This window comes from Clinocottus analis, unplaced genomic scaffold (genome assembly GCF_023055335.1).
Source record: "Clinocottus analis isolate CAN_PGR_092001 unplaced genomic scaffold, fCliAna1.0.p SCAF_23, whole genome shotgun sequence".
In the NCBI taxonomy this organism is placed as follows: domain Eukaryota; kingdom Metazoa; phylum Chordata; class Actinopteri; order Perciformes; family Cottidae; genus Clinocottus; species Clinocottus analis.
In genome coordinates, this window is record NW_027175965.1 from 357,346 (window position 1) to 385,323 (window position 27,978).

A 27,978-nucleotide genomic window follows, 5' to 3' on the forward strand; every position below is an offset into this window, starting at 1 on the left:
AATTTATGTAGATATTATTTTCTCAAGATCTCAGGATAATGTTAATTACGATTCAAGTAACTCTTCTTAGATCTTGATTGAAGTCCAGTCTCAGGATGTCATCAATGCCTGCTGGCATGGCCCTCCTGACTTCCTGATCTCTTCCTATCCCCCCCCCGAGAGATAGGCAAATAATTAAGTGATGATCTCCTGATAACAACATCAACAACAAAAAAGCATTGCAAGTGCGGCCATAAAATGGAGACGTGTGAATAGACACTTGTGAGGCCTTCCAAAGTACAACGGCTCAAGTATGAGATTTGCAGCAGATATTTGAAGCGTCATGCTACAGATGGTACTCTTTCTGTATGTGTTGCTATTTTAATCCCATCACTCAATGATCACTGTCTCAATATTTCTCTTGTCTGGGTGTAGCTCTAAGCCACCTACATGGAGAGTAGATCCACTCATCAGCCCGGCAGTAGTTCAACCACCTCTTCACATGTCCAGTGCCACATTACAGTCGGCGATAAATAATGCTTCAGGTTTCTGTTTGTGTTTTCTGAGAATTATTCCTTGTGTTGTTTTGGAGTCTGTAGGTACACACTGTCATGTGTTTTATTTTTATTTATTTATTTATTTTACAGTTTAAGGGGTTTTGCTCTCTATCCGACTCACTTGGATTGTTACCAGCGGTCACTAATGGTCACTTTGACCATTCTTGACCAATGGAAATTGCTAAAAATTAAGAAAAATACCCTCCCCCAGTTTGCACACAGATCTGAAAAAAACCTGAATGATGTGAATGTGGTATTAATAACTTGGATTGGATGGCGAGCAGGAGAACCACTTTAAGTGCAAATTTGAGGTAGTTGTATTTAATTTATTTTCATACACAACATTATACTTCTAGTCCATTACATCTCAACACTAATATACTGTACTTTTACTTTACTATTTATTATGCAAAGTTCACTACTTTACACATTCAAATTTCTAATACAAAATATACAGCAAACTATAATAAGTAATAATTATGCAACCACTGTAAATGCATTGATAATTATAATCCAATAATATAGGTTGGTACTCTTAATGCTAATTCTTTTGTACTTTTTCTCACATTTTGAATGCAGACATCTTACTTGCAACAGCCAGAATATTCCTTCACTGTGCTCTAGTGATCAATGTAATCATGAACACAATATGAATGATGATGACACAGCTAAAAAAAAGTCACACTCCCAAAGCGTGGTCTCTGTTGGGTGTACTCTTGTCCCCATGAACACAAAGAACCACAGAGAAGGCATATCCGGCTGAAGCTGGTGAGGCGTAACTTTCATTAACTTCAACAAACAAAGTTGACAGACTTCAAACTTAAACATGTTTTAATATGTTTTAGGTCCTTTGCAGTGTGAAAGTTGTGGGTTGAAATCCAACATGAAATGCTTCTGTGTTACTTCCCTTTAAAAAAACAAAAACGAGAATAATATTTATTTATCCATCACCACAACTTCTGGCGGGAAGGCCTGAATATGATCGTTATACCTCCTAATAGATAAGCCATGAATAAAAATGTATTCATTAAATAGGATTGGTTTGAATTCAAAGGCAGATGAAAACGTTTTTGAGCGTTTAAAACAAAACTACGGTATGAAGTTGTGGAGCATGTGGGGCAAAAAAACTAGAAAAAACTGAACTAGAGGGCACTTTAGACCATATATAGGGTACGTTTCTAGCTTACTTTTCTCTTTTTTTTGCAGAGTCACAAGGGGCCATGTTATAAGCAATGTGATCTCCACCCTTTAATGATCACTTGAGAAGTTTAAAGGTTTGTTGCAGTGACTTGTTTCATGTATGATTTTGAAAGGTGACGCCCTGAACTATTGAGGTAAAACTTGCTGAGTAGTTGTGACTGATACTGTTGTTTTAGAGCTATGAAAGGGATGTTACTGGCAACTTTTTTCACTGGCTGCTGCTCCATATTGTATGACATGTACAGAGCCGGTCTGTGCTTGTGAAGAGATATATTCAGATCTGTTTTTTAAAATTGTGCATTTTATAGCTAACAGAGTTTTGAGTGTTGCTATATGGTTACCACACATGGGATGCAATTTATTAGCATGTGAATATGAATTTGCACAAATAAAAAGACAGGGGTTAACAAATGAACAGAACTATGAGTCTATGAGCATTTAATTAGTATTAATAAATTGCCTTAATTTAGCACTGTGTTTATGTAGCCCACAATTTTGAGCTACAGTGCTACATTTTTTTATGAGCAATCCTGTATTTCAGAGGAAATGTATCCTTTATATATCTGGAAAGAGATAGTTATTTGGCAATATACTATCTGTAACAGTTTATCGTTATAATTTTGGAGTTTAACTCATCGATCTTCAGAGGAACGTTATAATTTTCAGAGGACAGACGCGTCTTCCTCATACGATGTTTATTGTCTTTATAAAAACCTGACTGCCGTGACCCGGATTCGAACCGGGGTTGCTGCGGCCACAACGCAGAGTACTAACCACTATACGATCACGGCGAGCTGAACGTCAGGTACGACCGAGGAGTCGACAGAAATGAATCCATTCAACACATGCAGTGACGTATTCAGACGAATTATTATAATTAATGTTATTATGATTTGTGCTAAACACGTTAAACCCGAGGGATAAGTAACGTGCACATTAAAGCAGAGATCGCAGGTGGATACAGAAACATCATTAACACAGTAAAAGGTTTAGAGCAAATGGAGCAAATTTGAACAACTCATAGGCTCGTGTCTACTGTACGTACATTTGTAATAATTAAGTCTTGTTTATGGTCTTAGCTTTGGGTTTGGTGTGGTGGAATACGGTCATTTTAGCGAGAGCATCACGTCGTCCTTTTGCTTTAAATAAGCAAATAAAAGTGACACAGCTCCGTATTTTTTTTTTTGCCTCACGTGGTATGGGCGTGGCTTGTGGCAGTTTAAAAATGTAATCGTAAAGTGATTGGCCGACAGTTGTGTATTTGTATGGATTCGATCTATTCTCTTTACCCATTGGACAAAAAGTAGCCACCCTCGCTAGTGATTGGTTGACTGAACAACGCGACCAAATTTCAAATGAGAGCTCTTGTCTTTCGCCGTGTTGTTGAATGAAGCGTGTCTGAACGTTTGCTCGTAGACTAGTATCGGGTCAGATCTAGTAGTTGTGAGCGGTCAACATTAGTAGCAGCGCACATGCTAACGGTAAACGTTTTAAACAACTAACTGCGTAGCATGTAGCGAGTTGCTACTTTTTCTTCATTTGAAATGGCTGAAACAGAGACTTCCACATGCAGAGGATTTCAGGACATAAGTCCAGCAAAGAGATACGACGCGAACAAGGAAAACGATGTTCCAGTTTTGGTTTTAACCCTCTTTTCAAAGGCTCCGTTTGTGACCTTCGGTACCGTAAAGCTGGGAACCTCCAAGTCTGTCGTTCTGCGCATTGAGAACCCGACGGAGGGCTCTGAAGCCGAGGTGACCGTCGTAAAGATCCCCTCCAGTAAAGGCTTCTCGGTGGACCGCAACCCGATCACCATACAGGTACTGTTCCGAGTTAACGTTAGCTAACCGCTTCTCTCCAACCGACTGCACTCACGAGTATCTATCTATCTATCTATCTATCTATCTATCTATCTATCTCTCTATCTCTCTATCTCTCTATCTCTCTCTCTATATCTGTATATGTAACATATACATACATATATATATAGATATATCATTGAAGGTGTGTGTGTGTGTGTGTGTGTGTGTGTGTGTGTGTGTGTATGCATACATGCATACACACACACACACACACATATGCATACACACACACACACACACACACACACACACAACCACACCCCTTCAATGACTGTTGCATGGTCTTGCGTTGTGTTCGCAGCCCGAGGACTCGTTCAGTTTGACTGTAACATGGACTCCGACAGAAGAAGGAGGAATCCGAGAGCTCATTCTCTTCAATGCCAACGGGGTCCTGAAGCACCAGGCCGTGCTGCTGGGGAGAGCAGAAGCCCCGAAGAAGAAAAAGGTAAATGCGAATCAATTAATCAATGGACAGAGAATGAGTAGGCAACTAGTTTGGAAATCGATTCATGGTTACTATGAAGTAACCATAAAAAACTTTTTTTTTTAATTCCTCAAACGTAAAAAAAAAGTGCTTCCTTTTTATTGCTTTATCAAAAATAATTTAATATTAAAATGAATACCAAATAAATAATAGCTAATTTAACCGGGAGACTGATCGTTTATGAAAGTTATGAATCACTTTTAGCCCAAAATTCCTAGTTACTTGATCGACAGAATCAGGGACCTAAAGAAGCGAGTTTAGGACTAATTCTGACACGGCACATTTCATGTTTCTCTTTTGCGTTTCAGAAAAGCTTATGGGACACGATAAAACACAAGAGGGATGGTGAAAAAGTAGCTGCGCCAAGGAGAAAGAAACAACAGCCGTTGAAGATGGCCGCCAATAAAACCTTCCAAGTGTCCCAAAAGCCACAGTACACACGGAAAAAGCCACGCAGCCCACTTGCTTCTCTCAACAAGGACAGAACCGCCAGAGAGAGACCTGTCTCCCAGCTCAGTGCCGTTGACGATGCCTCTCTAAAATCCGAGGAGAAGAAGGCCTTGACTTTCACCCAGAGGCAACAGTCTTTGGGCTTGTCGGACCAGGAGAACGTCCGCCATGTTCAGAGGAACTCTCCCCTTGTCCTACTCGTCCCAGCCGGAAAGCTGTTGTCTGCAAGTCCGGATGCTTGTGCTGGCAAACCAGAAATCAAAGATCTTACCACAATGCTCAACAGGACGCTGTCGCCTATCGGGACCCCAGACACGTTTAGGAAGCTCATGCCTCATATTCGGTCCGATAGTCCACTTTCTGCGGCTGATGCAACTGGAACACCAATTCTCTCTTTGAAAGATGCCCTGGCCCTCATTGACTCTGATCTGAGCTGCATTAACACCAGTCCTCGAGATGCCAGTGCGAGCTGCAGCTTCTCGGATTCGCTAGAATCCAAGAGCGGGAACTGTGGCCTCAAAGCGTTACCCGATAGCCCGCAGGGGTCTGAGTCCAATGAGCCGAGGCTCACGTTCTTTGTCACCAAAGAGGTTGTTGTTGTTTCAGAGAACGATGGTTTCAAGGAAAAGGTCAAAAAGGCCGCTTTCCCATCTGCCACGGTGACCAAGAGCAGAGCTCCACCAGCGGTGGAGGCGACTCAATCGAGTGGCAGGAAAATAAAGAAGTCAAGACGAAGGCTTTTGGAGAAAACACTGGAGCTGTCTGACAGCGGCGGCCAGTGTGAGTCTGGACCGGACACGCCAAGCCTTCCCGTTATAGACTCGGACACAGAAACTAGGGGGCGGGAAAGCTCTGAGATTGCCAGCTCCCTGGGTGGTAACAGACATCACGCCCAGGAAGTAACCTCCTCCTGCCCGCCTACGCCCGTCACCTTCCCTGTCACTTCCCCTCCACCTGTGGCCTCCACTCGCTTCTCTTTCTCGGCCGCAGCGCCGGACTCCGGCGCGCTCCCGGTCACCTCTCTGTCGCCCCTGGACTCATCTTCCCCATTGCACCACAGCTTCGCACAACGCGCCTCTCCGAACCGTTCGGTACTCCCGCTCGTTCCGGACGACTCCTTTCCCGTTCACGTGGCGGCGAAGGGCAAGAAGAGGAAGAGCGAGGAGTACTCGAGGAGCGCAGCGAAGATTGAGGATGCCAGGAAAGATGAGCGTGTCAAAAGGAGCAAGGGGGTCGCCGGAAGAGCCGAGCCCCCACGATCGATGCAAGAGAGGAGAAGTGCATCACAGAGGCCACAGCTGAGAACAGCAGGTGAGCAAGCGTGAAGTGTATTGATGTTAAAATGTGTGATAAGCCATGAAGTTGTTCGATAGTATAATCTTAAAAATCCCTGTTCCTTCGATCTCGGAACTTCTGTGTTACATATCTGCCGTGTTCCTGGACCCTCTTTATTTACGATGATGCTTTTTATTTTCTCCTTCAGGCTCTGTGCGATCGATGACTTCGTCTCTCAGGACCGCGAGGTCCGTGGTTCCTGCCCAGGCAAAGCTGACAAGCTCCAAACTCTCCACGCAAGGTATTACGAAGACGTTCTTTGAGTTAAGAGCGGTCTGGGAGTTTTGACAATATAAATAGGTGATGAAATACAAAATTACCTTCTTTTTTTTCTTCTCTATTGTTCGCAGGTGCCCGGTCAGCCTATAGTTCATCGGTAAAGACTTCCAAAGTGATCGCTCTTGCGCAGTCTAAACTGACTTTTATTAAGCCAGTGCAAACAGGTATTTGATCCTTTGTGGTATAAAACGGTATTCTGCTTTTATTTATCTTTTTTTTAAATTAGTATTTAGTCATCTACAACTCCTTTTTTTCTCTCTCTCTCTCTCTCAGCCATACCGAGACACCCGATGCCATTCGCTGCAAAGAACATGTTCTTTGATGAGCGGTGGATCGAGAAGCAGGAGACGGGATTCACCTGGTGGATCAATTACGTCCTCACCCCTGACGACTTTAAAGTCAACACTGAAGTCGCTGAAGGTAACGTTCAGCAGCAGCTTCCACCCCTCCAACGATGGAGGGCAGGGCTTTTATTGTGTAGCGTTCGGTTTCAAGAAATATATAACCCATGTGTTCTTTTCGTTTTCTTATAATCTGAACACTTCACTATGTAAACGCAGGTGTATCATTATTTGAGGGCCCGAGCTCTAGATGTCCTTAACGTTGCCTTTTTTCCGTTTTGTTTCTTGTGCAGTGAATGCTGTGTCCCTCGCCATGGGCAGCAGCGACAAGCACAGTGTGCCTCGAGCTCCCACCAAAGAGGAGATGTCCTTTAGCACTTACACGGCCCGGCGGAAACTGAACCGCCTGCGCCGCTCCGCCTGCCAGCTCTTCACGTCCGAGGCCACGGTCAAGGCGATCCAGAGGCTGGAGCTGGAGGTGGAGGCCAAGAGGCTGCTCGTCCGAAAGGACCGGCACCTCTGGAAGGACATAGGTGACTGAAACACTATGTCATGCATCCAGTCAACAAAGGGCTTTAAAAAATTAGTAAAAATAACAATGTTAACCTGTTTTTCGTCATCTTTCAGGGGAACGCCGGAAAGTCCTCAACTGGCTTCTTTCCTACAATCCGCTGTGGCTACGGATCGGGCTCGAGGTATTCTGATACAACCGCGTTGTCGTTTTTTAATTTGTCTTTCCAAAGAGTTAAATCGTCAGTGTCTTCTCTGTGCATGCCACGCTTTGCTAAGCAATCAGCACAATGTTTCCTCGTTCTCAGACAATCTTCGGGGAGTTGATCTCGCTGGAGAGCAACAGCGACGCTCTGGGTCTGGCCTTGTTCGTCCTCCAGCGGCTGCTCTGGAACCCCGACATCGCTGCTCAGTTCAGACACGCCAAAGTGCCGAACCTCTACAAAGACGGTAACAGAGGAGGTTGTGTTGTCTGCGCTGCACACACTTTCAAGCAATATTAAAGGGGTTGTTCGCTCGGGTTGCATTTCCACTATCCTTTATCCCAGGGGTGCCAAACATACGGCCCGCGGGCCAGACCCCCCCCTAGCAGACCCGCTAGGGGGGGGTCCAGTCCGGCCCGCCAGGGTGTTTAATCCAAAAAAAAATAATAATAATAATAATTTTTTTTTTTTTTAAAGAACAAAATTAACACAGGTGGGATTCAAACCTCTGATCCTCTGCTTAGAAGACGACATACAAACCATTGATCCACAGTTGAAAGTGATTTGAGCACTGATATTATTGTGTTGGAAGTCGTTAAACATGGATCACGTCATGAAAGTGGCGCCACAAACGTGTCAATGGCGCCACAAAAAATAGCGAGGGAATCCGCAGAGGAGAGCCCAGGCAGATAAACAGAGGGCTGATGTCTGAATTTTTGGTCTTTATGTTTATAGGTAATTGTTGAAAGAGCTTAAAATAGTTTATCATCGAAACACCTTCACCAATGATTTAAACGTAGAGAAACATTGTCGTTAGTTATGCGTTATTATGCTGTGATTTTACTGGTCCGGCCCACTTGAGATCAAAATGGGCAGCATGTGGTCCCTTCACTAAAATGAGTTTGACACTCCTGCTTTATCCCTTCAAAAACAGAAATGTAAACCTATTAAGAAAACAGAATGGACAGAAATAAAAAAAAATGTAGCCGCTTGGATCAAAGTTGAATGACATGACTAATTTAATTTCCTGACATTACATTTTCAGCATTGAAACATCTGGTGATTTATTTTGTCATTAAGTGATTTATTTTTTTAGTCTGTAAAATGTGAGAAAAATTGGTTTGTCAGATCAAATTCAATTTGCAGTTGTATAAAACGGCAAATCTACACATTTCGGAAGCTTGAACCAAAAATGACAAACTATTATCAAAATAGTTGCCAATCATTTTTTTTGTATCAATCAATTTTTGCATCTATACTGGAATTACACATTTTCTCAAAGGGGACACTAAAAAATTAGAGGTCACTGCATAGTTTTTTTTCCAACTTATACATTTTTATTTCTGACTTATAAATTAAATTCCCAAAGACAATTTATTACAATGTAATTTAGATTACTAACTAATAAAAAAAAAACATTTGCTAAAAATTGACACTTACAAACTTTTAGTATTTCCTCTGTAGTATAAAACCAAATATTTTTCATATTGTTTTGAAAGTGAATGTTGTGTCCTTTTTCAGACTTCACTTAACCACGGTAACTGTTGCTTTGGGCTGGTGTTAATATCTGCGTGCCCTTTCTCGGTCAGGCCACGAGGAGGCGCTGTCTCGCTTCACGCTGAAGAAGCTGCTCCTGCTGGTGTGTTTCCTGGACAAAGCCAAAGAGTCCCGGCTGATTGAGCACGACCCCTGTCTGTTCTGCCTGGATGCAGAGTTCAAGGTAGGCCACAGTCCTGCCCGTCAACAACAAGCATTAAATACATGAAAACACATTCTTTACTCATTTTATTTTTTGTCCATCTGAATTTGTTTTGGGTCTTTCATTGCTGTCTTAAGGGCTGGATACTGTTAAAACCCTTATTGAGAGGACATCTAGTCTTATTTTTAAGTATATGATCATTAACTTCTCCCACTTCACCCCCCCACCGCCTCCTTTTTTTTTTTTGTTTGAGTAAAAATGCCTAAAATGATGTACCCAAATGCGATCTTGCCAGAAAGAACCCCCCCTAAAGTTTCTTGTGACAGTGTCAGATAACCTGTAGGTCATGAAGAACCACAGCAGTGAAAATTGAAGATGTTTGTCCATTTAAAATAAAAAAGGTATCTCTTGTGTAAATAACTGCCTGTGGCATTATCTGTACAGGTAGAAGACAGGATAGGGCTGTATCTACACCATCAGTAAATACATCCATGGTTCCATCAGGAAACACATCACATTTGTCACACTGAGATATTGTAATAATGTGTTAACTTGTGTAAATGACTGTCTGGTGCCAACATTGGACATGCATGCAGATTCTAACAATGCTTCCTGAACAGTTCATGATCAACAGATGGATTAAATGACAGTAAGAAGATAGAATAACCTCATTTTTAAATTGTTATTTATTCCTTTAGTGCCGTAGGCTGTGTACATAATACATGAATGTGTACATATCCTATCTACGTTTTTGTATCTACCACGCACTGGTGTGTATTTTTAAATACATATCGGGAGCACCGACCTTATAGCCATCCATAAGTGAACTTTACGTTCCTCACTATCATTTTTTTCTGAATTTGAATCCTTCATTTGACAAACGCATTTATGTGTTCTGAAACTCTGCAATACTGTTTTTCTCCCCTCAACAGACGAGTAAAGACCTGCTGCTGGCTTTCTCCAGGGACTTCCTGAGCGGGGAAGGGATCCTCCCCCGGCATCTCGGCTACATGGGGTTACCCGTCTCCCACGTTCAGAAGCCCCTGGACGAGTTCAACTTCGCTGTGAAGAATTTGGCAGTGGATTTGAAATGCGGCATTCGTCTAGTGTGAGTGAGATGGCATGAATCCTAATGTGAACGCTCTGATCCTCCGTCGGGATATTCACTTTTCTCCGAGGTCACGCTCAGAAATGCGGCAGTATCCCTGCAGCTGGGAGGGATTCAGTGTCTCAGACTGGAGATCTCCTCACTGAAGGATGCTGCCTCCAACTGCCCTCCTGACCTAACAGTACTGCTCGTGTGTGTGTGTGTGTGTGTGTGTGTGTGTGTGTGTGTTACATATTTAAGTCCCAGCATATATTGTAGAGTAGACCTCCTCTACGGCAGATAGATTAGTGTTTTTTTTACTCATTTTATGGAGTTCAGTCATTTTTGGCTGTACGCCACAAAGCTGAGGGAAAGAACACAAATCCTCTCTCAAAGATCTTTGTCAGGAATCTTTCATCTTTGATATAAATATTCGTTAGTCGTCAGGTGGTGGAATATCACAGCATGCACTTTTTTTATTTTATTTTATTTTTTAAAGGTGCTGTCTCTAAATTGTCTTGTGTAGGGTTTTTACATTCGGGGCTAGTAACCAGAAATCCATTGCGCGCATCCCGATGTCCAACACAGATGTTCACTGTATTTCCTTCCTCATTCGGCATTTGCAAAGCACATGTAATTTAAACCCTGCATGCATTACTTTACTCGCCAGCAATCTTTTCCCCTGCCTTTTATTAGCACATTGCTGCTTTCTTGGCACACTACTACCAAGTGTTTAGTCAGTGGAGCAGTCAAAAAAACAAACTTAATGCAGGTGAGTGTATTCACTCATGAAAAGCTGCTGCTTGGCACTACTAGTGGTTAGTATCTCCATTGGGACTTTGTATACATGATGGATCTTCTGTCTTCCCGTCATGTCAGTGCCTCTGGTTGAACAAGGCCGTTGTGGACAATGTTGCCGATCAATATGGCCCAACAAGCTGAACAGCAGAATTGTCGCAGCAGGATTTTAACACCGGTGCAACAGCGGCTCTGGTATTGATTTCACCTTGCGAGTGACTACGATGGCACCGCACCTGTGCAAGATGCAATCATAAAACTTTGCAAGGTGATTTTCGACGCCAAGATGAAGATGGGTGTGGTCAAAGCAAATGCACTGTTAAGTGGGGGCGTGGCTGATCCCCTCCTCCACTTTACAAAGAGCTATTTGGTTGAATAATCAATCCTGAGCTGCTTTTATATTACAAAGTCCAGGCGCCAACAAGGATGTCATCATATTGAAGAAGAAAAAAGGATCCTGCTAATTAGATTTTTTTTCTTAGTTTCCTTCTTCTCTTTTTATCAAATGTTTAAACAAATTCTTAATAGGATTGCAAATTGTCAAGCAGCTGAATATAAGTAAACAAGGTCTGTTCTGATGTAGATTAAGTCTCTCAAACCACCAGTATTCATTCATTCATTCATCCTCGTGTGAAAAGGTGCCACAGCAAGAAGCACGCACAGAAGATGTCAGAAATGGAGGCAAACCAATCGGTATAAAGTCTTTAATGCGTTCTAATGGGTTCTCTTTCAGGCGTGTGATGGAGCTCCTCGTGCAGGACTGGAGCTTGTCAGCCAAGCTCCGCCTGCCCGCCATCAGCCGCCTGCAGAAGGTCCACAACGTCGACGTGGCACTGCAAGTGCTCAAGAGCAAAGGGGTGGAGCTCAAGGACGAACACGGTAATTCAGAATGTTCTTATCTTTTTTTGAAGTTCCTGTGTTTTCCATCGTGTGCTGCGTATTTGATGTCTGGCCTGTATTCTTGTGACACAGTTCAATTACCACTTCTTTTACTTTAGCGTCAACGCCTGCCAGTTCACAGCACAACATTTTGAGTTTGATTACACGCAACTGTCGTAGAGCTGAACAGCAACATCATTGGATTGCTTTGCCCTTCGTGTGACAAAATGACTGTTTGTGTTTGTGAATCCACATTAAGTGAACGTGTGTCACGGTGACTAAGCGTTCCAGGGCGAAACACAGGCCTGCCTCCATCGCAAAGAGACCAAACCTAATGCCTTACATTGTTTTTTTTAATCATGAACATGCTTCAGCGTCAGCAGCGTTGAATGCCTGAACAAGTTCTATAACATTACAGAACAAACACAAAATGAACAGTCCTAGTAGGCAGCAGCTGACAATTATTTAATTATGAATCCATCAATCATTAGTTTGAGAAGGACGAAACGGAACATTTGTTATGCAAAAATGAGTCCATATTTTAAAAAAAAAAAAGGTATTTCATCTGAGTTCATCACATCAGATGAAAATGTGTTTTTAAGCACCCAGCAAAATTGGAATAATTGAAAGAAAATTGCCTAGGATATAAAATCAGGTTTTGCAAAGGTTTTTGCAGTATTCTCTGCTCTGATACTCTGAAGTCGCTGTATTTTGAAGGTAATTCTCATATTCCAGAGAGTGAATTCAGTGTTTGGGATTTAGTAGTAGTAGTACCGTCTGACAGATCTCAAACCCGCCTGCCTGCTTTTCGTTCAATTGGACCGCCAGTCGAATATAACCGTGACAATAAATACTTTAAGGGTTTATATTATGAACCTGAATTCAAGAATATGTAGGACATTTCAACAAACATTCCTGTAATTTTCGCTCCATCAATGTGGCACTTCATAAAATGAAACCACCTCTTCTACATGGTAACATTTTTCGGCAATTTTAAACAAGCTGACCAAGCTTTCAATGTGTCTCATTCAGGATCGTATAGTTTCGTCTTTTCGCATGTTTTCAGCATCTATCTTTTAACATGTAGGTTTTTTTTTTTTTTTTTACAAGCAAATCAGATTTTGACTTTGCCCAGACTTTAAGTATCGTTTCTTTCTTTTCAGGCTCCAACATTGATTCCAGAGACATTGTGGACGGACATCGAGAGAAGACACTCAGCCTCTTGTGGAAGATCATCTTTGCGTTTCATGTGCGTTCCAGACTTTGTTTACAATCGGCCAGTGGGGCACAAAATTATCTTTTTCTTCTTTTTATTTATTGCAGAAAGAATTATTTAAATTGCGGTTCTTGTACAATCTGTTCAGGTGGAGATGATTTTGGACGAGGACCAGCTGAGGGAGGAAATTGGCTTCCTGAGAAGAACCTTGAGGACCAAACGGAGGCTGGCGTCCCTGAGGGCCGACAACGGCCCCCAGCCGAGTCCTTCAAGGGCCAGGGCGCCGTACGAACACAGCAGCACTAAGATCACTCTCCTGATGGACTGGGTGCGAACCGTGTGTGACTTCTACAATCTGAAGGCGAGTTTGACTTTTTTTATTCTCGGCTTGCAGGCCAAAGATAATACCGTTGTGTTTGAACTGATTAGGATTTCAATTTGTCTGGTTAGGCCAGTGTTTTTTTTTAAAACTTTTTTGAGACAATAAAAATAATCTTGTGGCACACAAACAAGCAAAAAGGTTAGAAAATGTCACATTGTAGCAAAATGCAGCATGTACGGTAGGTGATTATAACAATAGGAAATTATTTGAAGCTTTTTTCTTTTGACCTGATTAAGTGAAATTGGACATTTTCCCACGGCACACCTGACGATCTCTCACTGCACACTGGTTGAAAATCCCTGGGTTAGGCAACATAGAGGGTTACTTGGTTCACCGGCTGCTCTTTGTCCCTGGAGGTATTATTGAGCCGTGATTCAGTTGCAGCCTTTGGTGGTGGTGGTGGTGGTTTCACCTATAAACACTTCAAGGGCAAAAGACAATAGTCTTCAGTGTTTAAACAGGCGGCCGTTTGCTGGGGGCTGACTGTTGTGTAAAACAATACACTCGCACTGTGGCCAAAAATGTCTTCACATCGACATGATCATCAGAGGAAATGTAACACAGCTCGATGGCGCTTTCATTGTTCTCAGGCTTTTTTTCTTTTTTTTTTTACCCCTAAATTACTGTCAAACACTCAAAGGTTCCCCCAAGTCCTACTTTAAAAACAAAACCTAAATGAAGTGTCTTGTCTGTCCTTACAGGTGGAAAACTTCACCGTGACGTTCTCGGATGGCCGCGTGCTCTGCTACCTCATCCACCACTACCACCCCGGTCTCCTGCCCGAGCGGGCCGTCAGTCACAGCACCACGCAGACCGTGGAGTGCTCGGCAAGGGGTCGCCTGGAGCTCGACTGCTCTGCCAGCGACTCCGACAACTCCTTCAGCTCCTTTCCGACGGGCCTGAACGGTACGTGTCAGCCGAGTGTCTTCAGTGCAATCGTCTGCTTGGATGCACCTGAGAAAAAAAAAAATTATATATGTCAACATCACACGGACATTTTGTTTGTAGTAGTGAGGATAATAAAGAAATTTGATAAGACATCTGGGGCATAATAATAACATATTCAGTGAATTATGTTTCATATGACGCACATTGCATCACTTGGGGTTTGGCTTCATCCAGTGAACCCACCTCCTAATAAAGTACAGAGGCTTTGAAATTCATTATTTCAAAAGCCAAAAAATTATAATTAAATGAGGGCCAGGTTTAAACTCAAATGTTTAATGTTTTGCATTTTTAAATAGAATTTGTTCTTGTTTTTGGAAGATAGAAAGAGCACTATTGTTAAAAGTAATTGACGGCATGCTATGACTCTAAAGTTAAATGAACGCTTGTGATCTCTCATAAAGGACTTCTACAGAGCATGATAAAGAAATCTGGAGGGCCAGTAACAGACTTGTAATGACCGTTGGTCCTATTCTTTGGTGAACAGGCCCAGATTCTCCGTCTGTGGAATTTAAAGAGCTGCTGGAGAATGAGAGAAACAACTTTGGGCTGGTCAACGCCGCCGTGTCTTTCCTGGGTGGCGTTCCTGCCATGATCAACCCGGCGGACATGTCCAACACCATCCCCAACGAGAAGGTGAGACACAGTTCTGCAGGTCACGTGGCCGACGTATAATGAATGCATCAGTGGAGGCCTTTACGTGAAAGTCTCACATTGTTTTTCCTGCATAAAAAAAGAATAGTGTTAATGTTCATGAATATCAGATCACAGGTATAGTCTCAGAGTTATGTTTTGCTTAAAGGCGCACTTCAAGAACCACACCAGTGGTTCTGAACAATAAACCCAATACATTTTATGTGCATACAACTTGCAATACTGACAACCATTTCCCATTCCCGTATTACCCACTCACATCATTTTACTACGCCACTGAGATTTTAAGATGAATGTATCACCATTTTAAATTTTAAAATGTTAACGGTTATTGCCGCATGCTTTGGGATTTGAGGGTCTCTGAATGGAGCGACAGCACATAGGAGTTTGTTTGGTCCTCTAAGGCTAAGGTCTCTTTGTTCTGGGTTATTATTAATATTATTACTGCTTTTTAGATGGTCTTTCTATTCTTTTTCTCATGCAGCTTAACTCTCAACAATTCTTTCTTTCCCATGTGTTTTTTCATGAGGCAAATACAGATTAGTTGCTCAAGGACAGTTGTAGCACCGTGTCCAGTAAAGCTTTTAATGGTCAAATCTGAGACCAAGTCCAATGGCTATGTTTCATATGTCTTTCCTAATATGAAGAAATACACAGTATAATAAGGATAAAGAATTCAGGGTTTTGACTAATGACAGCTCTAAATGTGTTGCACCTCTGTTGTCTTCATCCACATCTGTTTGTCTCCAGGTTGTGATGTCTTACCTGTCCTTCCTGTGTGTCCGTCTGCTGGATCTGCGGAACGAAAGCAGAGCAGCTCGTGTCATACAGGGCGCCTGGAGGAAATACAGATTAAATAAGCAGCTTCAGCTCTACAAGGTTGGTTCAATGTAACTGCAAAGTATTACTGATTTATATTCACCTCAGCCATTTAGGTCTCGTGAAAAAAATGAATCTGTCACTTTAAAAAAATCAGCTGGTTTTCCTTTTATTTTGGTAACTTTTTTCTTTTCCTGCTTTATTTTCTACCATATTTGACTTTATTGTTTGTTTCTTTTGGTGGTTGCAATAAAACGTAATAGTGCCAGTTGTTACATAAGTCATGGCTGCACTAGTGTTGTTCCACTTGAAATAAGTACTTTACTGCTGTTTGTGATACTAGCTACATATACAATAATTAGAGATAAATTAAACAAATGCTGTGCAGTATTTATCTCATTTATCATTTCCTATTGTATGCAGTGACTATATTGAACATACATTTTTGTATTTGTTTAAAATAGTCATGAAGTAATGTGCCATTTTTGATTTATTAAATGAGGTCAGTCGGATGCAAAACAAGTTTTGAATTTAATACATTATATTTTAATCATAGCCGGGAAGGAGATGGAGCGGGCTGGCTCGTACTGATGGCCATTAGTGAATTATCACATGAACATGCAGAAATGTAAAATTTATGATTTTGTTTTTTTTGTGGGGACACAGGAACGAAGCATTGCTGCCATGAAAATCCAGTTGGTCGTGAGGACCTTTCTACAGAAGCGCAGAGCTAAGAGGCAGACTCAAGCTGCCGTGATCATCCAATCCTTCTGGAGGGGTTTCTTAGCCCGCAACAGGCTGAGGCTGAAAAAACAGGCTCAGCTTCGGGCTCTGCGGCATGAAGCAGCAACCGTCATCCAGGTGGGTGTTAATCACACATGGGGTCATATTGTGTTACACGATAACCCAGTAAAAGCTTTGAACATCTAGAATACATTCAAAATGAAAAATATTGTTACGGTAGAAATAAGAACAGGTATTCTTTTGTGGCCTTTTCTTGTTTTTCTTACCCTGGATTGTTTACAAAAGGCTTTCGTCCTGATTTTACATGCTGTTGGTGGACGTTTGCTCAAATCTCAACATCTGTCTATGTTGCTGCAGGGACACCTGCTTCACAGTGAAGCCTGTGTGCGCGACTGTTCATTGAATATGTTCTTATCTCGTCCATGCAGACTCGATGGAGGATGTTTTCGACCACGAGGGCTTACCAACGCCTTCGATACTACGCCATTGTTGTCCAAGCACAATGGCGAATGAGGAGGGCAGCCGCCGCTTACGGGAGAATTTACTGGGCGGCAACTGTCATTCGGAAGCACTTCCGCGCCCGTGCTCTGGCAAAAAGAGATCGGGAACGTTATCTCTCCCTCAGAGCCGCTGTGGTGAAAATACAGGGCGGGTACAGAAGATGGAAAACACAGAAAACAGAAAAGGAAAACCGTGCTGCCAACGTCTTACAAGCAGTGTTTAAGAAATGGTATGAGGGAAAAATGTCTGAAAGAGCTGTTGCCGCTGTAAAGATTCAGTCTTGGTACAGAATGCAGATGTGTCTCCGGCACTACGGACAGATCAAGAGAAGCGCTGTGCTCATTCAGGCCCAGTGCAGAGGTCACGCACAGCGCCGCCACTTTCGGGTGTTCAAGCTGCAGCGCCACGCGGCCGTTGTCCTTCAGAGCGCCTTCAGAGGGCACGCCGTCAGGAAACGGATGGCGGAAATGAGATGCGCCGCAGTCCTAATCCAGCGGCGGTTCAGGGCCTCGGTGGAGAGAGATGCGGAAAGGCGAAAGTTTGTGAGGATGAGACGTGCCGCCGTTACCGTACAGGCAGCTTATCGTGGCCAAGCGGCTCGGGAGTCTCTGAAAAGACGGCACAAGTCTGCAACGGTAATCCAGGCAGCTTTCAGGATGCACGCGGCCCGGCGGCGCTACCTTATCACGAGAAAAGCTGCAGCTGTGATTCAGCAGAAGTACAGAGCCGCCGTTCAGGCTCTCAAGACGAAGAAGGATTATGATGCTCTCAGGAACGCGGCGCTTGTCATACAAGCTAACTGGAGAGGCAGAGCTGACAGGAAGACGTTGGACCAGCGGCGTCGGTGTGCAACGCTGATACAGGCTTACTACCGTCGCCACGCGGCGCAAGCGGAGTACAGAGCCAAGAAGGCCGGTGTCCTGGTCTTGCAGCGCCGCTATAGAGCGCACGTGGCTGGAAAGGAGACGAGAAAAGTGTACCGGCACACGAGAGCAGCCTGTGTGACACTCCAAGCTGGATTCAGAGGTGCGAGGGTGAGGGCGGAGCTGAGGAGAAATCACAGGGCAGCGTCCCTCATTCAGTCTTCAGTGAGGATGTTTTTATGTCGAAAACGATATTTCCTCCTCCAAAGTGCAGCCATCATCGTCCAGAGCCGATACAGAGCTCTTCTGGTCGGCAGGACGCAGCAGAGAGAATACAGTGCGCTGAAGCAGGCCGCCGTAAAAATACAAGCCGCGTACCGAGGATGTAGAGCGAGGCGAGTCCTGAAGAAGAGGCACGATGCCGCCACAGCAATCCAAGCGCAGTTCAGGATGCGCAGAATGCACGTGGCTTACCTCGCCACCAAGTGTGCCGCCATCATCATTCAGGAACGCTACAGGGCCCAAGTGCTCAGGAATGCGCAGATGCAGCGGTACGGGGCGATGAAGTCTGCAGCGGTGTTAATCCAGGCAGCATACCGCGGCCACAGGGTCAGGAGCAAGATCACACAGATGCACCGAGCCGCCGCCATCGTTCAGAGAAAGTTTCTCGCCGTTCGGGACAGGAATAGGTTCCTGGCTCTCAAGGCGGCAGCTTTGGTTTGTCAGAAGAGGAGCAGAGCAGTGGCTCTGGCAAGAAAAGATCGTTTGGACTATCTGTCAAAGCGCACAGCGGTTATTCGTCTGCAGGCGGCCTACAGGGGATGCAGGGTTAGAAAGCAGTTGCGTATGCAGCGTTCGGCCGCCGTCACAATTCAGTCCCACTTCCGAAAGCACCAGCGGAGAACATACTACAAGACGCTCCTCTGGGCCGCCAGTGTTTTGCAAGCGCGTTACAGAGCCAACAAGAAAATGAGAGAGGAGACACAAGCCCTGAGTGCCAAGAGAAATGCTGCTGTTATCTTACAAGCCGCCTTCAGAGGAATGAAATCCAGACGACTCTTCAAACACAGGCATCGGGCTGCCGGTGTTATCCAGAGAGCTTACAGAGCGCACTGTGAACACCAGCAGTATCTGACCTTCAAATCCTCCGTCCTCATCATTCAGCGGAGGTATCGAGCCACTGCAGCAGCAAAGGTTCAGATGCAGAAATACCAGACCATGCGCAGTGCTGCCGTTGTCCTGCAGGCGGCACACAGAGGTCAGCAGGTCAGGGAGCAGGTTGCTCGCTGGCATCAGGCTGCCACTGTGATCCAGTCTGCATTCAGAAAGCACAGAGAGGAAGTCAAATTCCAGGCCATGCGTCTGTCCGCCATCATCATCCAGAGATACTATCGCTCCTGTGTTCTTCAGAGGCAACAGAGAGAGAAGTTCATGAAAATTAGACATTGTGCCACCGTTCTTCAGGCAGCTTTCAGAGGTCATCATGTGCGGACCAACATTGCCAAGATGCACCGGGCAGCTGCTGTTATTCAAGCCAACTTCAAAAGGCATAGACAACAGTCAACCTTCAGGAAACAACGCTGGGCCGCCTGCGTCTTACAGCAGAGGTTTAGAGCTCAGACGCAGAGAAACACTGAGGTGAAACACTATCAACAGAGCAGAAAAGCAGCCATCGTGTTACAGGCTGCATATCGTGGATTGAAATTAAGGCAGGAGATCAAACACAGGCATCGGGCTGCTGGTGTTATCCAGAGAGCTTACAGAGCGCACTGTGAACACCAGCAGTATCTGACCTTCAAATCCTCCGTCCTCATCATTCAGCGGAGGTATCGAGCCACTGCAGCAGCAAAGGTTCAGATGCAGAAATACCAGAAAATGCGCAGTGCTGCTGTTGTCCTGCAGGCGGCACACAGAGGTCAGCAGGTCAGGGAGCAGGTTGCTCGCTGGCATCAGGCTGCCACTGTGATCCAGTCTGCATTCAGAAGGCACAGAGAGGAAGTCAAATTTCAGGCCATGCGTCTGTCCGCCATCATCATCCAGAGATACTATCGCTCCTGTGTTCTTCAGAGGCAGCAGAGAGAGAAGTTCATAAAAATGAGATGCTGTGCCATCGTTCTTCAGGCAGCTTTCAGAGGTCACCAGGTGAGAACTAACATGGCCAAGATGCACCGGGCAGCTGCTGTTATTCAAGCCAACTTCAAGAGGCATAGACAACAGTCAACCTTCAGGAAACAACGCTGGGCCGCCTGCGTCTTACAGCAGAGGTTTAGAGCTCAGACGCAGAGAAACACTGAGGTGAAACACTATCAGGAGGTTATGAAGGCCGTCATTAGGCTTCAAGCTGCCTTCCGTGGAATGAAGTCCAGAAGAATAACCAAACAAAGGCGTCGTGCCGCTTGTGTTATCCAGAGAGCTTACAGAGTCTTCTCCCAACGCAAGCAGTATCTGAAGTTGAAATCGTTGGTTATCATCATTCAGCGGAGGTATCGAGCCACTGCAGCAGCAAAGGTTCAGATGCAGAAATACCAGAACATGCGCAGTGCTGCTGTTGTCCTGCAGGCAGCACACAGAGGTCAGCAGGTCAGGAAGCAGGTTGCTCGCTGGCATCAGGCTGCCACTGTGATCCAGTCTGCATTCAGAAGGCACAGAGAGGAAGTCAAATTCCAGGCCATGCGTCTGTCCGCCATCATCATCCAGAGATACTATCGTTCCTGTGTTCTTCAGAGGCAGCAGAGAGAGAAGTTCATGAAAATGAGATGCTGTGCCATCGTTCTTCAGGCAGCTTTCAGAGGTCATCATGTGCGGACCAACATTGCCAAGATGCACCGGGCAGCTGCTGTTATTCAAGCCAACTTCAAAAGGCATAGACAACAGTCAACCTTCAGGAAACAACGCTGGGCAGCCTGCGTCTTACAGCAGAGGTTTAGAGCTCAGACGCAGAGAAACACTGAGGTGAAACACTATCAACAGAGCAGAAAAGCAGCCATCGTGTTACAGGCTGCATATCGTGGGATGAAATTGAGGCAGGAAATCAAACACAGGCATCGGGCTGCCGGTGTTATCCAGAGAGCTTACAGAGCGCACTGTGAACACCAGCAGTATCTGACCTTCAAATCCTCCGTCCTCATCATTCAGTGGAGGTATCGAGCCACTGCAGCAGCAAAGGTTCAGATGCAGAAATACCAGAACATGCGCAGTGCTGCTGTTGTCCTGCAGGCGGCACACAGAGGTCAGCAGGTCAGGGAGCAGGTTGCTCGCTGGCATCAGGCTGCCACTGTGATCCAGTCTGCATTCAGAAGGCACAGAGAGGAAGTCAAATTCCAGGCCATGCGTCTGTCCGCCATCATCATCCAAAGATGCTATCGCTCCTGTGTTCTTCAGAGGCAACAGAGAGAGAAGTTCATGAAAATTAGACACTGTGCCATCGTTCTTCAAGCAGCTTTCAGAGGTCATCAGGTGAGAACCAACATGGCCAAGATGCACCGGGCAGCTGCTGTTATTCAAGCCAACTTCAAGAGGCATAGACAACAGTCAACCTTCAGGAAACAACGCTGGGCAGCCTGCGTCTTACAGCAGAAGTTTAGAGCTCAGACGCAGAGAAACACTGAGGTGAAACACTATCAGGAGGTTATGAAGGCCGTCATTAGGCTTCAAGCTGCCTTCCGTGGAATGAAGTCCAGAAGAATAACCAAACAAAGGCGTCATGCCGCTTGTGTTATCCAGAGAGCTTACAGAGTCTTCTCTCAACGCAAGCAGTATCTGAAGTTGAAATTTTCGGTCCTTACCATTCAGAGACATTATCGGGCTGCTGTTACAGCTAAAGCCCAAAGAACACAATACCTGGATCTGCGCAGCGCGGCGGTCATCATTCAGGCGGCACACAGAGGTCAGCAGGTCAGGAAGCAGGTTGCTCGCTGGCATCAGGCTGCCACTGTGATGCAGTCTTCATTCAGAAAGCACAGAGAGGAAGTCAAATTCCAGGCCATGCGTCTGTCCGCCATCATCATCCAGAGATGCTATCGCTCCCGTGTTCTTCAGAGGCAGCAGAGAGAGAAGTTCCTGAAAATGAAGCAATCCACCATCACGCTTCAGGCAGCGTTTAGAGGCTGGCGTGTCAGAAGTGACATAAGCCAACAAAACCAAGCCGCAATTGTGATCCAGTCGCGCTGGAGATGCTGTGTGCAAAGGCGGACCTTCCAAAGGAAACGTGAGGCGGCCATTAAACTTCAGAGGAGGGTCCGGGCTGTGCAGCTTGGCACGCTGGAGAGGAACAACTACACCCGGATGAGGAAAGCTGCCATAGCACTTCAGAAACACTGCCGGGCCTGGATTTCAAGACAACAGGTAATGGGTCCTATTTAAAGTTTATACTTCATTTTTTTTCCTGACTTCCAGACAGCCTTTTAGATCACATTCAATTGTCTCTTTGTAGGATTAACCTTTTTTTTTTTTGTTATATTTTGTTTTTTTAATTAAGCACAACCTCTTTTTTATCAAGTGGTAGTTTGATATAGTGGATAGATGAAGTTAAAATAAATATACTGTAATGAATGGAAACTACTGCCTTCCCGGAGAGAAGCTGACGGACGGATGGATGGATGTGATTTGTGGTAAACATGCTACTGTGTTCCAGGTACTAGAGAGAGCCGCGGCAGAGAGGAGGCTCCGCTTTACGTCCGCAGTCTACCACCACCTCAGCGCCATGAAGGTGCAACGCGCTATGAGAGCCCACTGGGCTTTGGAGTCGGCCAAAAGACAAATCCATTCCGTCATCGCCATACAGGTACATGGAGCCCACAGCGCCGTGAAGCACTTCTGATGGCTTTAAATGAATCACTGCAAAGCACAACCTCTTCTTTTAACAATTGCCTTCCTTGTCCCCCAGCGATGGGTAAGATCGAGGCAGCAGAGGAGACGCTATCTGGAGGACAGGAGGAAGGTGCTCATTGCCCAGAGAGCGGTGAAGTGCTGGTCAGGTCGGCGCCACAAGGCTGCGTCAGTCATCCAGCAGGCCGTACGCAAGTTCCTCCTTATAAAGCGCCAGCAGAGGGTTCTACGAGGCATTGTCAAAGCTCAGGTACTGCAGCCACATGGGAATTGGGTACAAATGACTTCTGCACTCTTAAAGGATATGCTCATGTTCTTTCAGTGGAACTGATGGACAACATTCAAAATCTTCTTTCTGTGTGACAGTGTGTGCTAGTATCTTCTAAAGTTAGTCCACGTAGTACCTAATATCCCTCACGCTATATTATTTCTGATCAAAAGTTAAATTGTCAAACAAGGCACAGAAGGTCAGTGGGACTCTCGGCAGGATCTTTGTCGGGAGAATATAATGTCACAATCTTTGGTTTTGAATGGATTGTAGATGAACATCCAAGGCGAATAACGTTTCATTGACTTGACGCACCTTTTCAATCCTCTCTTTGTCATTGAATTGTCAACATTCTTTGATCCGATGCAACTCATTTCAGATCTTCTTTAACGTGTCTTGTGTCTCCCTCCAGGCTCTGTGGAGAGGACACCGCTCCCGCCGACTGACCGACAATGCCAAGTTGGTGAAATTAAGATGCCGCTTACGCAAAGTCTCCGCCGGCGTCCGAGAGGAAGACAAACTGTGCAACAAGACGTCGTCCGCCTTGGACTACCTCCTTCGATACAAACACTTCTCCTGTATCCTCGAGGCCCTCAGAAACCTCGGTAAGGTTTGCCATCTCTAGCTATTCCACCACACTTGGTTTACAACGCCAGTGGTGATATGAAAATGTTCAGATTTCTTTTAACTAATGCAACCAGTCCCCATCGCTAAGCTTGTACTTCTTAGCAGTCAATTCTTCATGATGCAGACTTCCTATTCTGACGGATTCGTTTTAATAATCAGAATCCGTCAGAATTAATTTTTAAAAGGGCTGGAAGTAATTATTTTTATCATTAAACTAATCAAAGTTAAGTCAATGAAATATTAGTTTCAGGATTATTATAATAATCAAATAACTCATTATTTAATTAATTTGGTACATCTGCGATGGACTTTTAAGTCATCAGTACACGCTTCAGGGACTTGAGTTTGTTATTCTGTTGGTATTACAGTCATTTCAAACAGCTGATTGTCTGGGCGGGTCATGACCCCCAGCTGTGACCACTAAAACTAAGAAACAGGAAGACTTTTAGGAAGTGTGGAAGAAGGAGTTCCTCATCTTGTATTGGCAAAAGTGCTTGTGTTGTCAAGATGAAACAATTGTGTGTGTGTGTGTGTGTGTGTGTGTGTGTGTGTGTGTGTGTGTGTGTGTGTGTGTGTGTGTGTGTGTGTGTGTGTGTGTGTGTGTGTGTGTGTGTGTGTGTGTGTGTGTGTGTGTGTGTGTGTGTGTGTGTGTTCTGAAAAGAACTTAGTTGGCTTTAGATTACAAACACACACATTAGAATGTATGAAGTATCCTTCGCTCATACAAGATTCTGATTATGGGAGTGTGATCCGAGATGTTTTTCAGTGGTGCGGTTTGTGTGAGTGCTAAGAGAAGACCCTTTTTGTGTGTGCGTGCACAGAGACCGCCACCAGACTGTCCCCTGAGTGCTGCGAGCGGCTGGTTGAGAGCGGAGTCACCAACGTCATCTTCACACTCATCCGCTGCTGCAACAGGAGCGTCCCTTGCATGGAAGTCATCACCTACTCCATTCAGATCCTACTGAACCTCTCGAAGGTACAAGCCCAGACCTGCTCCGTTTATCTTTCACACCCTCGGCATGAGAGCCTGATTGACTTTCTTTTACCATAACGTAATGTGAAACGGTGACGTTGACTTTTCAAAAGGGTCCTTGGACTTGAAAAGATGCACCTCTTGCCTTGAGGTATGAAGGGACAGATTTTAGTCTCGCTCATTACGTCACGGTGATGGAGGGGCCAAAGAACTGCATAAAAGCAGATATTTACATAAACTTTCAAAAAATATAACATTTTTGCTCGCAGTATGTATACAATATTACTACACAAATTCATATGATTATATGTACAACACAAAATTGCACTCATTTTCAAGTAGGCAGTTATCTTATCTTTAACATGATCTTATATTTCTAACAATAAGCAGCATGTTGCTTTACATGTTAATCAAGTCAGTTTGATAAGTTCTTTGTGCTTGTGGAGCTGAACAACATCTTTGTACAAAGTAAGTCATCTGACTTCAACATAAAAATCTGATGTTTATCACCAGTGAGTCGAAGGCCAAAACATGTCCTCATCCACTTTTTCACTTCCCCACAGACGCTTTATATCAGGCTCAGTTTCTCTTCTGCAAAGCAAGTTCGGACATGAGGCATCCATTTAGTTTAAAACCTGGGTTGACTTAAATGTATCCCTCCACAAGTTCCAGATTGATTGATGGTTGGATATCTGTGTGTGTGTGTGTGTGTGTGTGTGTGTGTGTGTGTGTGTGTGTGTGTGTGTGTGTGTGTGTGTGTGTGTGTATCAACAACATTGACTTTAAGATATGCAAAGGAAATTTTAGAGGAAAAAAGAGAGAACCTTCCTTAGTTCAGTTGAGATTTTGAGCGTTCACAGAAGCTTGGTTTTATTGATTTCTCACTTTGTATAATAATTATCTTTAATTAGTCACGCAGCGGGGAAATTTACAAACATCATATTACATATTTCACATCCATACATGATATTGTTGGTCTTTGTATTTAAGTAATTAAGGATAGGTGAGCTGCCATGAAGCAATTGGGGGTTTAAGGTCTTGCTCAAAGACACTTGGACATGCAAACTCTGTGGACACTGGGGATAACACCGGCTAAACATGCTAACATTTGGCTAATTAGCACTAAACCAAATGTACAGTTGGGGCACATGTAAGTATGTTTTCAGGTATTTGGCTATAAACCAAAATTAAATCCCAAATTAAAGATTTTACCCGATGATGGCCGCAGATTATTTGCGCAGGGATCAGCAAAATGATTATAACTCATCTTGGGGGCATTTATTTCCATCCTGTGACACCAGACTCTTTGCAATCAGTCTTTTTTTTCCCCTTTGTCTGATCAAGTGGTTACATGGTTTTAATGCCATGTTCGTCCTTTCTCGCGCTCTTTCTTTCTTTGACTCAAAATGTCCTCCCTCAGTACCACAAGACCATCGAGGCCGTCTATTCGGTAGAGAACTTTGCGGAGACGCTGCTGGACCTGCTGCAACGCTACAGGGAGAAGGCCGGGGATAAAGTAGCAGAAAAGGGCGGCAGCATCTTCACCAAGGCCTGCTTCCTTCTCGCTCTCCTCCTTCAAGACGAGCGCGGTGCTGTGGTTCGTAGCAACTATATCACGACTTTTAAAAATACTGGATGTTATCCCAATAGGTTCTACAGGGACGACAGCTATAATAGCTTTGTAAATGTAATGTAATTATTTGTTTTCTTTAGGAGGTTATGAAGCGTCCCATGGTATTGGATCGAATACGCAGTGTTTACCGTCTCACTGCTCGCAAACACAAGATGGACGCTGAGAGAAGTGTTACGAAACAGAAGATGAACGCATCGACGAATGGAAGCTTCTTTTTCCAAGCAACGCCTCGTAAATCCCGCCCTGCGCCCAAGTATGTATACGTGTACATATACATACATTACTGTGTCTGTCAGAGCTGCACGGCTTGTATGTGTTCACAGCGGTCATTGACGTCTCGTTTTTTTGTTTTTCAGATTTGCACCGGAGTGGGTTCTCAGAAAAGACAAGCTCAAAGACATTGTCGACCCTCTCAGGGCCATTGAGATGGTGGCAAACACACTCCGCATTGTGTTGTAAATAGATCAGCTTTTAAATCTTAATTCATCTCATTTTGTACTTAAAAAAATATTTTGTATAGTTTTGTTTTTTTACATTTCCATATTTTTTATGTATATAATAAAGTGGATTTGCTTCTTAAACTGTGTGTGTTTTTTGTGTGTGTCAGAATAACAGAAGCGTGGGTCCCAGTCACACTTCATTTTAAAAAGTACCTTTTAAACAATAGTTTCATTCAGCAGGGGCTACACACCCAGACTGAAATCTTTCTAGCATTTCCCCGACAAAATAAATATTCATGATTGTTGTTTTCTAACAGCATTAAACCCAGAGTGAAAATGGATGTAACACTTCCATGCCATTCTGTTGTGAAGATGCATCCATGTTCATCCTACTCTGTTTCAAAGTAGACCCGTCCACTAATGGATGAGGATGTACCTGCAGATCACAAGAGAGTATCCAATAGAATACAGTTATCTCGTAGTGTGGTACATATTAACAGGCAGACTGACTGACTGGGGTTGGTAGTACTTGCACACCGGCTCTGCGATAGTCTGGCTCTGTGCTCGCATAGAATTAAAACAGCGTGATCATATACGTGAATACTCGTAACGGCGCATTATGGTGGCACGTAATGTGTACATTTCGAAGCTGCCACCGCAGAAAGATTTAATGTTAGATCTAGACTTTATAATTAAGCAAACTCAACAGCGCTCTGAAACTCAAGAAAGGAAGGAGAAAATATAGCTTTTTTTTTTTTTTTTCTTCAATAAAAATTGGACTTAAAATTGTTAGATGACTGATGCAAAGCTGTTGCAGAATTTGTCGCCGTCTCCTCTGGTTAATCATTTACATATTTGTCCTGCCAGCTCATCTGACGTCTGGTTAACTAAAGCGTTTACTGGCAAGAGGGCAAAGGTCATCAAAACATTTAAACACCCACACAATCTCAAATTACCAGGGGATATTCCCTTGGTGCCCCTAAAGTCAAGTTCATAACTATGGGCTGCACTAAATGCAATATTTTTCTTGGGAAATTTCAATATACTGGACACATTTGTAATGGCAGGAATTACTTCAAAGCGTAGTACACACAGTGGTGGGAAAGATACGTTGATCCTTTAATGATATAAATGTACCAATGCAACAACAACAAAACTATTAAAAATCCTCATACCAGATATAGTATTACATATCACATTATCTTATTGTTGATGTGTGAGCATCATTTTAATGTTTTGGAGCTAGATTTAAATGCTTTGGTCGGGCCCCGGTACAGGGTCACAGGACGAACCAGAAACTTATTGTCGAAGTCAAGTCTGAAGGAAATATAAGAGCTCAAGACCTCTCTATCTAGTGCAGGGTTCTGCGAGACATAACGGTGATCAGATGATGGCAATAAGGTTCTATGCTCTGTCTCAGGGT

At 44.1% G+C, this 27,978-nt stretch overlaps 1 protein-coding gene and 1 non-coding gene across 2 annotated transcripts; one reads left to right on the forward strand and one right to left on the reverse strand.

Moving 5' to 3' along the window:
- Positions 1–2,455: 2,455 nt before the first annotated feature.
- Positions 2,456–2,527, reverse strand: trnah-gug (transfer RNA histidin (anticodon GUG)). Its single transcript has one exon. It is a non-coding gene; the product is annotated as a tRNA-His (tRNA).
- A 597-nt stretch (positions 2,528–3,124) lies between these two features.
- Positions 3,125–26,696, forward strand: aspm (assembly factor for spindle microtubules). The gene is made up of 26 exons (XM_068589675.1): positions 3,125–3,556; positions 3,900–4,043; positions 4,391–5,843; positions 6,016–6,108; positions 6,218–6,310; positions 6,420–6,566; positions 6,781–7,020; positions 7,115–7,182; positions 7,306–7,447; positions 8,790–8,920; positions 9,832–10,007; positions 11,518–11,663; positions 12,827–12,912; positions 13,028–13,240; positions 13,963–14,167; positions 14,694–14,842; positions 15,611–15,739; positions 16,346–16,540; positions 16,852–22,131; positions 22,421–22,570; positions 22,673–22,864; positions 23,295–23,487; positions 24,331–24,485; positions 25,903–26,079; positions 26,196–26,368; positions 26,472–26,696. Exons 1-26 carry the CDS (start codon positions 3,281–3,283, stop codon positions 26,572–26,574), a joined length of 10,509 nt encoding a protein of 3,502 aa, XP_068445776.1. The 5' UTR covers positions 3,125–3,280; the 3' UTR covers positions 26,575–26,696.
- Positions 26,697–27,978: the final 1,282 nt, after the last annotated feature.